Genomic DNA, 16,157 nt, shown 5'->3' with positions numbered 1-16,157 from the left:
GCACCGGGCATCCAAGAAATCATTATATCATAGGAAAGGATGTTAGTGCAAAAAGACAAAAGAAACAAAGCGGTAGACGGAAGTAATAGGCAAATTCGTGCTTACGTTTCATGTTCCACTCTTCAGGGAACGGCATCTTCTCGGCCGGAATTATGTCAGAAGTCCTCACTCGAACAAATCGGCCCATCCATCCTCGGTCCTTGTCCTCATCTATACTCGAGAATAGCACCTTGGTAAAAGGCATTCTAATAAGGTGGTCGAGGGTAAAAGGCATCCCCTCGACTTGGCTCATGAAGAATTGGAGCAAAATAATAATGCGCCAGAAGGAAGGATGAATCTGGCCCAAGGTTAATTGGTATTGGCGGCAGAAATCAAGGAAACGGGGTCAACAGAACCCAACGTAAAAAGGTAAGTGTAAACACTCAAGAACCCTTTCATATGAGTGGTGATGTCCTCTTCAGGGGTCGGGATCACCACCTCTTTGCCTTCCCAATGGCAATCTTTTTTTACCTGCTTCAGATCGCCCTCAGTTATCGAGCATATATATCTCGACATCGGCTCGCATCGGCCAGGGACAGACGAGGGTTTCTCGATCTTGAAATCGGGGGCAAGATCGCACGACCTCGGAACGCACTCCTCGATGTGTGGCTCCACCGGTGTTTTATCACCGGCTGGCCGCGATGAAGAAGCCTTTTCCTTTTGTGGGATGGTTTTGGAGGTTTCCGCCATTAATTCAGGTAGAAGGAAGCGGAAAGAGGTGAAATTTGGTATTCTTAATACTAACAAAGTTTACTCAACGGGTGGTGAAATAGAAGAGATGGAGAGAGTAAGAAACTTAGAAAACTTGGTGGAGGTGAAAATAAAATTTTGATTCAACCAAAGAGCCTATATTTATAGATTTACTGCGACGTTCGGTGGTGCTAGTGGCTGACCGTCCAGTGGCAAGCATTAATGGTTTAGGGAACTGTGCGACGGGACGTTGCAGTCACCTCAATCGCTTACGTCACGGGGATGACATCATTATTGGGGTCTCCAGAAAATTGAGGCTCAAGTCGTTTCCTATCACTTTACTCTAAGAAACGAGGGGACTATTTGTAAACGGTAAAAATCGGGGCTACCCGATTTCATCATTCGCTCGAGATGGGAATGTCGTGTCAAGGAGCTAGGACGTCGAGTCCGGAATTGAAGTCTCTTTTCGGACCAAGGTCGACGTCAATCGCGGCCAGAAAGAGACAGACTTCGAGTGACATCGGTATAGCTTGATAACGGAAAAGCCGAGATATCCGCGATTGGTCGTGGATCGTGGCGTGAATCTCGGAACGGATCAATCCACGGCGTTAATCAGATGTTAATGTGGTTTCCTACTATAATTAGAAGTGTATCTTATTTAGGACTCCTCTATTATATAAAGAGGGATCACATTCATTTGTAATCATCACTGTTCACTAAGAAGAATATATACACTCGTTACTTTCCTGTTATTTCACTTACTGTTCATCAGAGTTGCTTTGTCATTTATTGTTCTTACTATTCCACCTCGAGACTATCCCGAGTCGAGGTCGAGACCTAGCTAGCATACTGGTTTGATTTATTTTATTCTCTAATTTATTCATTTATTTTCTTGCTTATCAATTGGTATTGGACGAAATCACATATCTTTAAAACCACAATATAAGTTTAATTGTTATCCGAATTTGAGATAAACAAACATATTGTAGCAGATAATCTGTTTTATTTTCCAGATAACTAGTTTCACTTTGGATGGACACTGTTGCATATAATTATCTTTGAATGATTTGATAATATAAAAATTCTTTTAAACTTAGAAATTATGACTTTAATCATTATTATCATCAACATAAACATGATTCTCCTATTTGTATATTTTGTCCTATTCTGTTTCTTTCAATAATGAACAGTTCTAATGGAGGATTTCATAATTATTTTCTCTGATTTTCTTAAGTTGGGGAATCTAGTCTAGGGAAAAAAGAAAAGTAAAAGTGGTAGAATATGTGGGGGTTGAGGGGACCTCTTTGGCTAAGGGGGAAAAAAATATTACAAGCCATGTGCATGGAAAAGAGAAGCTTTATCATTTCCTTCCTTACTCAATTCATTATGGAACTGATCAATTTAACAATGGAGAGAGGACCGTCCACATGCATGTGGCCACTTCTCATTATTTGCAGCTTTATCTATTACCTGTCACTACTTTTTCTTTCTATAAATAAAAAAAGGAGTTGGTCTTCTCTTTCTCCCACTTTAATTTCCAATTGAGTATTCTGTGAACCAACGATTCCTTTTCTTTCCAACTATTCACTACTGAACATTTAACATAAGGTACTTAAATTTCTTGGACCCTTTCGAACGAATCGAAAGAGAGTAGATATACAGATGAAACGACTTATATTGTCATAATTTGCTTATATTCTCTTAATAATTGGCATTACCATTATATTGCATAATGCTAATCAGGGGCGGAGCTAGCATAGCACTTGCGGGTTTGGCCGAAACCAGTAACTTTTGTCCAAAACCTGTATTTGTCGTAAAAAATTCATTGAATATGTATAAATCGTTAATTTAGAACCCAATAATATAAACGAACAAGAATCTCGAACCCACAAATTTCAAATTCTGGCTCCGCCTCTGATGCTAATAGCTCAATCCTTTAAAAATGAAACAAATAAATTCCACTTAAGATTCGTCCCTTCCAATCTTTCACAATTTCTTTTAGCAAAATCATTTAAAGTTAAATTTGATTTTGTACATGATTAGTGGCGATTGGCGAAGAGCCGAAAACATTCATGATTTTGTATATATATATATATATATATATATAATAAAAATAAAAAAACACGTATATTCAATGTGATTTTTCCGTGAAGGGGGTTTGGATCCCTCTAGCTTCGGCGCCGGTCCACAAGTTACAAAAATACAATGATATATAGACAATGAAGTATAGATTTGAAGCTGAATGTCTTTTAGGTTCATGCACATTTTCAGAGACTAAAGGACGAGAGGAGTTTGGACCAAAAACGCACAAGTCAAAAGGAAGACAGAAAACAAATTAAAGACTATATGGAACCAAAACCACAAAATCTAATGGCCAAACATTTGGTGTGAAGGTGTTTTCTTAGTGTTGGGAGGTTTTGGGGCATCAATATTAGATTTTGAGTCCCACGTTATAATCTTTTTCAAAGGCAAGACCTGACGCATGTCTCGTCTATTTTGTGTCTAAACAGTATTATTTCATGCCAAAAAAGCTAAACTTTTGTTATATTGAGGGGCCTTTTAATTGTTATCTAAAAAGTATGACATATTGTTGTGTCGGGTACCCCATCAGAAAGTTCAGCTCTAGACTTCTAGTGCATAAACCATTGAGTCTTTGGACTATAATACAATGTCTATTATGAAAACAGAAGTCATACTACTTTCTTACTTCAATTTTCTGTAATTTGGGGTTGCCTTTTTCATTACACTCCTTAGTCTCCTTTGTCTTTTCACTATGCTGGGACGAAATTTAACAAAATTCAGTCCCGTTTGTATTATGTTCAAATGGATGACAATTTGTCAACTTAGCTTTGCTGGATCTTGAAGATTTCTTCTTTTCGAGAAACATGTGATTATCTCTTCTTATTTGTTTTTTTCTCCAAAACCATTTAATATAACTTATACACGCTAGCTATTTAAAGAATTTTTAAACTATCAGTGTATTTTTCAATAGCAGGTCACTTACTATATTTTTTTGGTTGCAAAACTAGAATAACCATAGACAATTACCTCCATTAAAAGTCATAATCTTAGCAACATGGTGTAAAAACACTACTGCTATGAAACACCAAAAATAAATAAGTTGTCTCTAGTAACTTGAGCATATGGATCGGATGGTATGCACAATATGAGCAATTGACATGCCTGTTTAAAAAGAAAAGGTTAAAAAAAAAAGATCCATCCTTTTTTTTTTTTTTCCCTAATGAAAGGAATACTTTATAATTAAAAGCATAAGAAGTTCAGTTATTATATGGGTAGATGGCATAGCGATTGTCCCCGATCTGTCTTTATTGAAAGCATGTAAAATAAAGTTCAGAGGAATTTCCCATATTATTGTACTGTCTCCCTCCATTGTTGATGGTTGCATGGATCGTCCATACATTGCAAGAGCGTCATCCACCTTTTGTTTTGAATTCTCTTCTAGTTTTCTTTCAATTAGCGCTCAAGTAAATTTTCAAAGTTCACATGATTTTTACTTTCGACAATTCAATTATGTAAAATAAAACAAATCAAAGAATGACTTCATTCTTCTTTACTTGTAACAACAAGTACAGGACAAAATCCTTCCCAAGGTTGCTTACTAGCTATACTCTCATGCCAGCTGAAATGCTTTATAAAACTTTAAGCAAACTTCATTATGTTGGCTAATATACATTCTTTGTTCTTTCTAAGTCTTCTTCTTGCATAGAAGAACGCAACTGTTGCAAAAACCGGGATTTTAGTAGTAGGCGGCATCCCCTCTTAGTTTTGAGTAGGCGGAACCATTCTGTTTTGGTTCTTCTCCACGGGTGATCCAGGAATTTTCCTATTATTTTTTCATTATTTACTTTACACTTACAAGTAGTTGTCTGGCAGTTAGAGGAAGGATTGGAAGAGCTTGTCATGGGGCCATGAGTCCTTCAATGGTGTAAGACAGTGATTCCGCCCAATCAGATTTGAGAAGCAGTGTCTGCAGGGTGTGCATTACATCATAATCAGGATCAAGCTTCCGTTGCCAGCCCTATCAGAAAAAAGAAACACAAAAGGCAGTAATTACCAAAAAAAGAACAAATCTTAATCCAGAAAAGTAGTCCCTACGAAAGATTATCATCGAATAATACTCAGCAGATTGATGAGTTAGTTTCAACATGTTTGAATATAGAAATGTGACTTAGTCAATTCCACATTTTATTCAAGAACACCACATTCGCCGAAAAAGTTAGAATTACCTCAAGGACCAAAGTTGTCACCATGACAGTGCAAACATTGCCATCTATGTTCACTCTGTAATGCCTAACTTTCTCAAGAAGCTGTTCAATGCACTCGGCAGGGTGGACCAAATCGCCTTCTGGAGTCCCCCAAAAATCAAATGACTCCTTCACTTCCTGTAGGACATCAGTAGATAACTAAGGCAAATATTCATCACCTCCATTTATCAAAGAGATTAAGAAGTCTTTTAGCATAAAGATATCATGTAAAATAATAGAAGTAACTCCATGCTATAGACATTAGCCGTATCCACAGATAGATGACCAATCAGAATTTCATGAACAAGAATGTTTGTGCAGAAATACTGAAAAACTTGAAGAAAGTAGATCCTAAATATTGTAATCTCATTCATAGCCAAAAAGCTAAAGCTTGTGATGCATTTTGATCAATATAAGGAACATAAGCACCTAGTTTTGATCACCATTGCCTTTTCTCTTCCATTTCAACCTTTTTTTCCCTTCCTTTTTAAACTATTCGCCCACTGGTGGCGGATAGGAGGAGCAGAGGGGTTTGCGGAAAGAATATGCTAGTCCCTCCATCCGACTTTTTGTTTAATCTACTTCTCATGATAGAAAGTCCTGAAAAAAATTACCTCCTTGAAATGGAAAATTTACTTCTTCAAAAAGTCATATTAACATACAAAAACAATACATAAATTTACATCTACATTTTCATACTCTTTTTCCATGTTCTTCCAATCCATATTCGCAATTTCAAAAACATTACACTTGAAACCTTTATCAGAATCCCCAAGAAGTGAACCTTGATAACCAATTTGGGGTAGAAGGATAGTTCATTAATGGATGCGAAAGTTACTAGTTCTCTAGTTTAATGAGGATAACTAACGAAACGTATGGGCTGGCTTTTACAACATCAGATCGCCAAATATTCTTCTTTGCACAAGTAAATTATAGTTTCCTTTTCAAGGGAGCAATAAGCGATAGCTACCATTGGGGAAGTAAGTAAGAACAGCTAAAGAAAGTTCTCAAATAATCCATTTAAGATGTATGAAACTAAACCTTAATGAAGGCTTCTGGATTAGGGCAATTCTGTTTCTTTGACATCTGCAGAGTGCACTCCGCTACAGTCTGGCCATCTCGACGAGCAATTGCCTTAAAAAACTCCAATAATATTGGTCGATCATTCTTAGAAAGTTCAGCAGTCATGCCTACATCAAGGAAAACAACATGAGGCTTTGATTTGAAGATGCGTTTCTGGGATGGCTTGCTTTGTGTTACCCGAACAAGGATATTTCCAGGATGCATGTCAGCATGAATAAAGTTATCCACCTGAAAAGGGGAAAGGGGTATTATATGAAAAGTGAAAAATACTTAGGAGCAAGTAAAAGTTAGTGATTCCAACACATAACATAGAGATAATAGGTTCTTCATCTAAATACTTTTTGGACAAGGTTATCCTCCAACGCCATTTCCTCTTCAACATTGCAAATTCTAGAAATTACTAAAATAGAATACATGTATTGGAATATGTAGTTAAGTGTATAAGATATGAGGACCTAAATGTACATAGTAAGAAGTTAGGGGTGTTAGAGTTATTTTAGCTAGTTAGTAACTAATTGTTAGTTAAGAGGTGTATATAGTCGGTTGTATTGTTCTTAATCAGCTCAATTGAGCTATTCTGAAATCCAGAGCTTTCTTCTCCAAGCTTCATCTTCTAACATGGTATCAGAGCAGTGGAGAACGAACCATGGATGCAAAGGCTCAATTCAGTAAAATCTCTTCCTAACATCTCCTAAATTGAAGCTCATAGTTCTGTCCTTAATTTTTCAGCAGATCGACGAAATTTTTGCAAAATTAGCTCGATTTTGTCACTTTTTTTTTCATTTGATTGTGCGATTTGATTGAGTTTGAAGTCACACGCTAATGGCGGAAAAGACGAAGATAGATTATACTCATCCCTTGTTCCTGCAACCTTCCGACATTCCTGGACTGGTATTGATTCCAATTCAACTCACAGGATCTGAAAATTATGGCCTGTGGAGTAGATCTATGTGTCTTGCTTTAAAGGCAAAGCGTAAGTTAGGGTTCATTACTGGATAATGTGTTAAAGCTTCATTTGAAGATGAATTGCATGAGGAATGGGAGACATGCAATGCAATAGTGCATTCATGGATTATGAACTCAATTTCGAAGGATCTACTGAGTGGAATCATTTATGCATCAGATGCACATGCAGTGTGGGAAGATCTTAAGGAACGATTTGATAAGGTGAATCGAGTGAGTTTCCAATTGCACAGAGGAATTTCGAGGTTATCACAAGGATCTGACTCTGTTGCTATGTATTTCACAAAATTGAAAGAGTTATGGGCTGAGTATGATGTGCTTGTACCTTCTCCAAATTGTGGATGTGTGAAATATAAGGAATATGTTATGCATCTGCATCAACAAAGGCTGATGCAGTTTTTGGATGGTCTGAATGACACTTATGACCAAGCTCGAAGACAAATTTTGATGAAGACAACTGAACCTACACTCAACCAAGCATATGCTATGATCACACAAGATGAAAGCCAACAGTCTATGGGAGGTAGTGCAATGGCAGAAAAGGTGGATCCTATGGTAATGCAAGTTGTAAGAGGTCAAGGTTTTCGAGGGAAGAAATAGTTCCTACAGTGTGAGCATTGCCATATGAAGGGTCACACTAAGGAGAACTGCTTCAAAATCATTGGTTACCTTGAAGATTTCAAAGGGAAGAAAAATTATTAGACTAGAGAATATAGAACTAAGGGACCTTTCACTGCAGTCAACAATGTAGAAGGACCAGCAGCTTCCAACTCACAAGGAGCAGCACAGCAGAAAGGAGATTACTTCTTTACTGAAGCACAGTACCAGCAGATACTTCATTTACTCAACAAGGATGCAAATGTTGATGATCAGACACAAGCAAGCAAACATGGCAGGTAATATTGTATCTCTTGCCTCAAGTGTCTCTAATGACAATTGGATAGTGGACTCAAGGGCCACACATCACATAGCATCCTCACTAGAATTACTACAAGATGTCAAGAATGGAGATAGTTATAAAAGGAAAAAGGTGAGACTACCAAATGGAGACAGTACTGATGTTACACATATTGGTAGTACACAGATTTCAGCAGATACTAAACTGGAAAATGTGTTGTATGCCCCTGACTTTAAGTTTAACTTGATGTCAATTTCAAAGTTAACCAGGGACTTACAATGTGGTGCTCTATTCCTGCCCAAAATATGTGTATTTCAGGAACTTTACAGTGGCAGGGTGAAGGGGATTGGTAAGGAAACTGGTGGCCTTTATCTGATAAGAGGAAGAAGAACGGAACAAATAGCTGCTCATATCAGTTCAGTAATGAGGAACAAAGATACAGAAGAACTTTGGCACAGAAGATTAGGACATCCTTCATTGCCAGTAATGCAGCATATTTCCTTTTTGCATAATAAAGTAGACAGTGCAATACACAATAAATATTCTGTTTGTCCATTGGCTAAGCAACATAGGTTAAACTTTTCTACTAGTGAGCACCTAAGTACTAAACCTTTTCAGCTTGATCACATGGATGTATGGGGACCTTATAAGGTAGCTACTCATGATAATAAGTACTACTTTCTTACAGTTGTTGATGATTTCACTAGAGCAACCTGGATTTTTCTCATGCAGTTGAAAAGTGAAAAATTCATATTTTTCAAACAGTTCTTTTGCATGGTACAAAATCAGTTTGGTGTTTGTGTTAAGACAGTTAGGACAGACAATGGTAAGGAATTCTTTAATCATCAGTGGAATGCTTTCTTGCAAAATCATGGAGTAATTCACCAAAGTAGTTGTGTGCACACTCCACAACAAAATGAAGTGACCGAAAGAAAACACAGGCACATCTTAGATACAGCAAGAGCACTGAAGTTTCAGGCTGGAATACCAAGTAAGTTTTGGGGAGAATGTGTGCAAACAACTGTTTATCTTATAAACAGACTGCCTACTAGAGTATTAGGTGGTAAGAGTCCTTTTGAGTTACTACATTGCAGACAACCCTCACTAACACATCTGAGAACCTTTGGAGGTTTATGTTATGCTAGAAATGTGGTCAAGGAGGACAAATTTGACCCTAGAGCCAAGAAAGCTGTTCTAATGGGGTATTCCACTACTCAAAAGGGATATAGACGGTTTCACAGAAAGACTAACTCTTTCGTTGTGAGCAGGGATGTCATATTTAGGGAATCAACATTTCCTTTTCTTATCTCACAGCACCAGCAATCTGTGCCCACTGATCAATTCACAAGCCACATAGATGATGTCTTTGAAACAATGCAAATGGAGGAGATGATCATCATGGATGCAGAACCCTCAGATTCAACAAGCATGGAATTCAATCACACAAGTTCAGATGCAGATGCAGCTCATGATGCAGATGAAAATAGTGGTGATGTAGAAGAACAAGCAGAAACCATAGATGTAGCTAATCATGATATAGCTGATCATGCAGATTCACCAGGAAATACTGAATTACAGATATAACTAAAGTGGTCCCGGCTGAACTTTCCATGGCACCTACAGCTCCTACTCCTATTAGGCAGTCAACAAGAACAAAGATCCCTCCTATTTGGATGCAGGATTATCTAGTTGGTGGAAAGAAGAATTCCCAATATCCTTATCCAATATCAAACTTCCTATCTTATGACAATACCACACAGAAAGACAGGGATTACATCATGGCTTTCTCAACAATCACAGAACCACACAGTTTTAGGGAAGCAGTGAAAGATGACAGATGGATACACGCCATAAAACAAGAGATTGAAGCTTTAGAGGACAACAAGACCTGGGTTGTGGTGGACCTGCCACCTGGGAAATCTTCTATAGGATCAAAATGGGTCTACAAAATCAAGTACAAAGCCAATGGAGAGGTGGAGAGGTTTAAGGCTCGACTTGTTGCCAAAGGATATAATCAACAAGAAGGGCTAGATTATCATGAGACTTTTTCACCTGTTGCAAAAATGGTGACAGTTCGATCAGTCATTGCATTAGCTGCCTCCAAAGACTGGTTTCTCTATCAAATGGATGTCTTTAATGCTTTTCTGCAAGGAGACCTAGAGGAGGAAGTTTACATGGACCTACCACAAGGTTTTCAAAGACAGGGGGAGAACAAGGTTTGCAGGCTATTGAAGTCTCTCTATGGACTTAAACAAGCATCAAGGCAGCGGAATCTTATGCTCACAGAAGCCTTGCTTAGTGCAGGCTTCAGTCAGAGTGCCTATGACTACTCCTTATTCACTAAAAGCTCCGGAAGTGATATAGTGATCATCCTAATCTATGTGGATGATCTATTACTAACAGGAGTAGCATAGAGCTCATTAATGAAGCAAAATCAGTATTGCAACAGAAGTTTAAGGTGAAGGATCTAGGTGAGTTAAGATATTTTCTTGGGATTGAGGTCTTGAGGTCTCAGAAGGGGATTCTTCCCAATCAAAGAAAATATACTCTAGAACTCATTTCAGAAATGGGCTTAAGTGGTGCTAAACCTGCTGTTACACCTCTAGAACTCAATCAGAAACTGACTTCTATTGAGTATGATAAGGGGATTGGGAGTCAAGGCCTTGACCCTTTGACAAATGCCACAAGTTACCAGAAATTGATTGGAAAACTCTTGTATCTCACAGTCACTAGACCAGACATTAGCTATGCAGTACAAGTCTTAAGTCAGTTATGCAAGCTCCAAAAAGATCTCACATGGATGCTGCTACTCGTGTGGTGAGGTATCTCAACCAGGAGCCGGGGATGGGAGTGATCATGCGAAGACAACAAGCAGATACTTTGGTTGGATTCTGTGACTCGGACTGGGCAGCACGCCCAATGAGTCGAAGGTCAGTCAGTGGTTACTTTGTTAAGTTTGGAGATTCCTTAATCTCTTGGAGGTCAAAGAAGCAACACACGGTCTCTCGCAGCAGTGCTGAAGCTGAATACAGGAGCATGGCATCTGCAGTAGCTGAGATTGTGTGGCTGAGGGGACTATTTGCAGAACTAGGAACAGCGATTCACCAACCAGTTCTCTTGTTCTCAGATGGTAAGGCAGCAATTTAAATAGCTGCTAATCCCATCTTTCATGAACGAACAAAGCATATTGAAATAGACTGTCATTTCATCAAGGAGAAGCTCAAGCAAGGGATACTGCAAACACAATATGTATCTACACAACAACAAGCAGACATTCTCACTAAAGGATTGGCATCACCTCAGCATCAGTTTCTACTTAGCAAGCTTGGTGTGTTAAACATTTTACACCATTCAGCTTGAGGGGGAGTATTGGAATATGTAGTTAAGTGTATAAGATATGGGGAGCTAAATGTACATAGTAAGAAGTTAGGGGTGTTAGAGTTATTTTAGTTAGTTAGTAACTAATTGTTAGTTAAGAGGTGTATATAGTCGGTCGTGTTGTTCTTAATCAGCTCAATTGTGCTATTCTGAAAGCCAGAACTTTCTTCTCCGAGCTTCATCTTCTAACAACATGCAAGCAACCAAGAAAATGTCATAGAAGGCTTCTTTTTGTTCCTTCTTTATAGTATAACTAATAACACAAAGAACAGAAGCAGCACCAAAATAACAGTCATGAAAGAAATAGCATTGATAATGCCAAAATAATGCCTTCCATATTTATTTTTATCACTAATCAGTGCTTTATCTTCAATAAGAGCACAGTTTCTAATCAGTATTCAAGGCCAGTATTTTTTTTATAAAGAAATTAAAGTAAAGGACAGGCACTGACTGCGAGTATTCAAGACCAGTATATCAACAATTACTCAGAAAGGCAACATCTATAGTATATCCAAACCAATAGCTTAATATGTCTGTTAATGGATGTCTCTTCATTGTGAGAAGAAAAAATACAGCATGTAATAGTTTCTTAAAGGGAGTAAGGACTAATAGGCAATTACAAAAAAGAAAATTTCATATAATGAAGGAACTTCCATGTGTCTGAAAAATTGGCCTAACCACATTAGGCATAACTACAGCTTAGCTTGCAATACATGCTTCATATTTCTATTCAAATCTTGACCTAAAACATCTGCTTTCATAGCCTGAGAGGGAAACTAACGTCTGATATATTTTCAATTCCATATTCCATTAGACCTTAGTATTGCATTTGAGTCTATTTTTGAGTCGCACATTTGCGTTAACTTTGTGCTTTATACTCGAATTTAGACAAATTAATATAAAGAATACTTTCGTAATCGAAAATATATCCACACGGGGACATATATAAAGATAATAATACCAAAGACATCTTTAGAAGTTTAATTCCGTTAAAATTATATCCTAGGCTGCACGTTTGCATTAAATGTTGTGCTTTTGTACGCAAATCTAGACAAATTAACACAGAGAACATTTTCTTAATTAGAATATACACACACACACACTACATAAAGAGAATATTACCAAAAGCATCTTTAGAAGAGCATGGGTCCCAATATGAGCAAGTGCGCTTTTAAGTCTTTCATGGCCCTCAAGCTCATCAACATAATATGAAACACATTCCCCTTGTTCAAAAGTCTCAACTAATACTGCAGGATGCACTAGGGGATAGACAGGCTTCGGGAAAGAGACATCCTTCCATCTCCGAAAATTATAGGTGAAGCGGCTTAAATGAGCAGCTTCCCTGGCAAGATCAACTTGAGACATCATAAAAACAGCAAATTGCTGTACGCTTTCATCCAACCTTAACCACTTCAGTTTAGGAATGCACTTCGATATCTTAGCAACTAGATTAATAATCTCAAAATCTCGTCTAATTGATTCACCTACTCCAGGATGCCTAACTTTCACTGCCACCACCATAGGCTTAATCTGTCGACCACGGTACCGATACAACAAGGACGCCCTATGCACTTGAGCAATACTTCCAGATGCCAGAGGTTTCTCCTCGAATTCATCGAATATTTCAGAAAGTTTTCGACCAAATGCTTTTTCGATTGTCTTTTTCGTGTAAGCAAAGCTATGTTCAGGAGCTTTTGTGTGAAGCTTTGATAGCTCAGTACACAAATCTCTAGAGAAAAGATCAGGCCGTGTAGCTGCCCATTGTCCCCATTTGATAAATGCAGGACCTGCTCTTTCGAGTGTGCTACGAACTACCTGAAGCCACATTTTCCTGAAAGAAGGTCCAAAATAATCTACAAATGGGGCCATGACAATGCAAGGAGAAAAGAGTATTCCCAAATAAAAGGCTCTCAACAGAAGAATAAAACCTTCAAATATGGAATGCAATAATGAGGTAATCAAAACATGTCCATCTTCAGCATGCCTGTAGAAGTCTGGTGATGCTTGTGCCAATGCTATATTTCTTCCATATGTTAAGGCAAGAAAACCAGGGAGAACCACATAAGACCTGCTCAATGCCAAACTAAGCGCTTGTGCAAATCGACTTAAGCGGATAAAAGTTTGTCCTTTGTAGAAAGATTTACGCGATATCCTCTTCCAAGCGATTTGTGCATGATGACTTACAGCTGTTCCTGGCGAAGACATTAAACAACTCCCACGAAAAGTACTATGCATTCTATATGTCGTGGATGAAGCATGTCCCTTAGTGATAGACACATATTGCCCGTAAAATCTACATCTAGGAGAACTTACCCCATTCCTAATAAGTGTTCCTTTTCTCGCTTGTTCTGGACGGATAGTGGTCTGATTTCTGCATAAGGATTGTCCAAGTCCTTTAGTTTTACCAACTGCCAAGAATCTGCATACCAGGCACAAGACAACTTAGCAGATGCAAAATATTAAATATGTGGTCATTTCACACTAAAATAATTTCTTCTTTTTAAGATGTGCAACTCAATTACCAATTCAACAACAAAACAATTGGAATGACTACAGTAAAACATGAAAGTTAGTTTCTCTATGCAGAACAAAAAATGCCCTACACCCCAAAAGCAAGACATCAGTGCAAAAAATAGTTCAAACAGAAGACAGCCTCCAAATTAGGAAACTTTATGTTGCTGGCTTCAAGGTATACCATGGGCCCCTAAATATAGAAACCGTCAACAAGCAATATCTGAAAGAATAGTAGTATTTCATCTTTGAGCAGATGGTAATTGGGAAAATCCCAAAGCAGGTTCCACTTTTCACTAGAATAACCAGTCAAAAAAGTGAAAAATAAAATAATTAAGAAATTCGAACTAGAATAACCGGTCAAAATATTGATTCATTGAACATGAAACCTATTACAACATCATTTCCAACGGCCGGATGTTTTTGTTTTACTTGCACCAGATAATAACCGTCTTGTATTTTATTTAATTTGAAAAAGGGGATTCAAAAACTTGAAAATTTAGAACTGAACTATGCTAATGGAGTATAAAATGGCTACAGAAATCTTGCAACCTGAGCAAAGAGTTCCAACCAACTTAAGTTCCCAATGAAAACATAAAACTAAACGAATTAAAAACTATGTCTTTCATGTCAATTATAGGAAAGGCGAAATGTCTAAAGACTCATGAAATCAACGAATAGGATAGCATATGTGGAATGAAATAGAAAAACAGAGGAAAGAGTGGACCTTGACATGGCGAATAGAGGAATTTAAAGGGGTAGCTGTTAATTTTTGCAGAGGCTAATGTAGAGGGGAGGTGAAGAGCATCTCCGACTAGCATTTTTCGGAGGTTGTCGGTGACAAAGAGGAAGATGAGAAAACCATAAGATATACGTGTAATATTAAATGCTGCTCATTTCTTGTATCTTTGGACAATCAAACCTAGGTGACTATAAAATTCGAAGAATAATAAACAAGATCCAATTGAACTGAAATAGTTTTAGCAGAATCTGGATTTTGTCGGGCTTATAGACACCGAGTGTAAAACAAAAAAAAAAAATAGTTGGAATCCCTTTAATAAGAGTTGATAGATTCGAGCTTTGAAATGTAAGAGTTTTTTTATACAAAGTAGGGTTTGGACGTAAAAATTATAATTTTTGAAAAAAAAAATAGTATTTGGAGTTAAGTTGAAAAATGATATTTGGAATTTGAAATTATGTTTGGACATGCATTTCACCTGGAAAAATATTACATTTTTGAAAAAAAAAATACAAACAGGGGGCTAAGTTTACCTAGTGCAAAATTTATATTAGTGAATTTCAAGTATCGAAAGCTTAAACTGATTGGTGGTAAGTTGATATGACAATTGAGTAATTGGAATTGCAATATCGAAAATAAACAACAACAACTACCCAGTATAGTCCCACAAGGTAGGGTCTGGGGAGGGTAATACGTACACAGGCCTTACCCCTACACGAAAGGACAAAGAGGCTGTTTCCAATCAACCCTCGGCTTAGGAAGAGGAAAAGGAAAACAAAAACAAAAAACAAAAGAGCATATGTTATGCAATTTTTGTTAACAATGTTTTGAGAAAAAGTCTACAAGGTAAGAGATATATTTGATGCATTTTTATTCTCTGGGAAAGATAAGGATAGGTGATTAACTATTAAGTTTGAGTGCAACGTTGATTAAAGAAAATATTTCATTTAAACAAAAAAATAAAGAAGAAAAGAAGCAAAGGTCTAAAAGGGAACAAGTAAGCATACTGTACACATCCTTAAATAGTTAGGCCACGTGTTCCACCTGGATCCATAGAGAGCATTGAGATCCTTTTATTATTGTGATACATATATGTGTCTTTTGAAATTTGAAGGTTTTTCATATTTGCAGCGACAAACAGTATAGTTCTGCCGCCTGTTAGAACGGCGACACGCCTTTTATTAGTTTTCCCTTTTCTAAAAACTTGTTGTAGGACCCACGCCAATTAGCAGTTAATATTAAAGTTAAATGATCATAAAAGTTAATGTGCTTATTTTAGCACATTAAATCTAATTGTGTCAACAAAATTTCAACTATTATTTTTTTACAGAATGTATTCAAGAAAAAAGTTTTATGAAAATAAATCAATTTGTCAGTTATTAGCTTTTGTACAATACAAAAATATCATATCCATATAGTTTGTGAATATAACAGATAAATTACAAAATAATTTCAAATAAATAATTTGAAATTGCTAAAATGAACTATTCTTACTATTAGTACACAATTCCTTTGTTCTAATATTAAAAAAATGCTTCCTATTTTAGCAACGAAACGATCGCCTACAATATTAGATTTATTGAAGAATTTT

The 16,157-nt window shown here is 37.1% G+C and overlaps 1 protein-coding gene across 2 annotated transcripts; it reads right to left on the bottom strand.

Annotated features, from left to right (window-relative positions):
• Positions 4,269-14,871, bottom strand: LOC109228999 (probable serine/threonine-protein kinase abkC). 2 transcript variants are annotated; one of them, XM_019394289.1, is made up of 5 exons: positions 14,555-14,871; positions 12,439-13,735; positions 6,036-6,305; positions 4,977-5,132; positions 4,269-4,768 (listed from the first exon to the last, which is right to left on the bottom strand). In XM_019394289.1, exons 1-5 carry the CDS (start codon positions 14,560-14,562, stop codon positions 4,649-4,651), a joined length of 1,851 nt encoding a protein of 616 aa, XP_019249834.1. In that variant the 5' UTR covers positions 14,563-14,871; the 3' UTR covers positions 4,269-4,648. The 2 variants fall into 2 exon arrangements, with proteins under 2 accessions (XP_019249834.1, XP_019249835.1); XM_019394290.1 differs by lacking the exon at positions 14,555-14,871 and having other exon boundaries at positions 12,439-13,147; positions 13,245-13,574.

Source organism: Nicotiana attenuata, chromosome 7, assembly GCF_001879085.1.
Source record: "Nicotiana attenuata strain UT chromosome 7, NIATTr2, whole genome shotgun sequence".
Lineage (NCBI taxonomy): Eukaryota > Viridiplantae > Streptophyta > Magnoliopsida > Solanales > Solanaceae > Nicotiana > Nicotiana attenuata.
The sequence above is the reverse complement of the archived record's forward strand: the minus strand, read 5'-3'. Positions and strand labels throughout refer to the sequence as shown.

Excerpts from the sequence above, each read along its gene's own strand:
- LOC109228999 (XM_019394289.1), bottom strand. Across the intron at positions 6,306-12,438 it reads CTCTTCTAAAGATGCTTTTG|GTGGATAACTTTATTCATGC; the intron begins GTAATATTCTCT and ends TCCCCTTTTCAG. Across the intron at positions 4,769-4,976 it reads TGACAACTTTGGTCCTTGAG|GGCTGGCAACGGAAGCTTGA; the intron begins GTAATTCTAACT and ends TTTTTCTGATAG.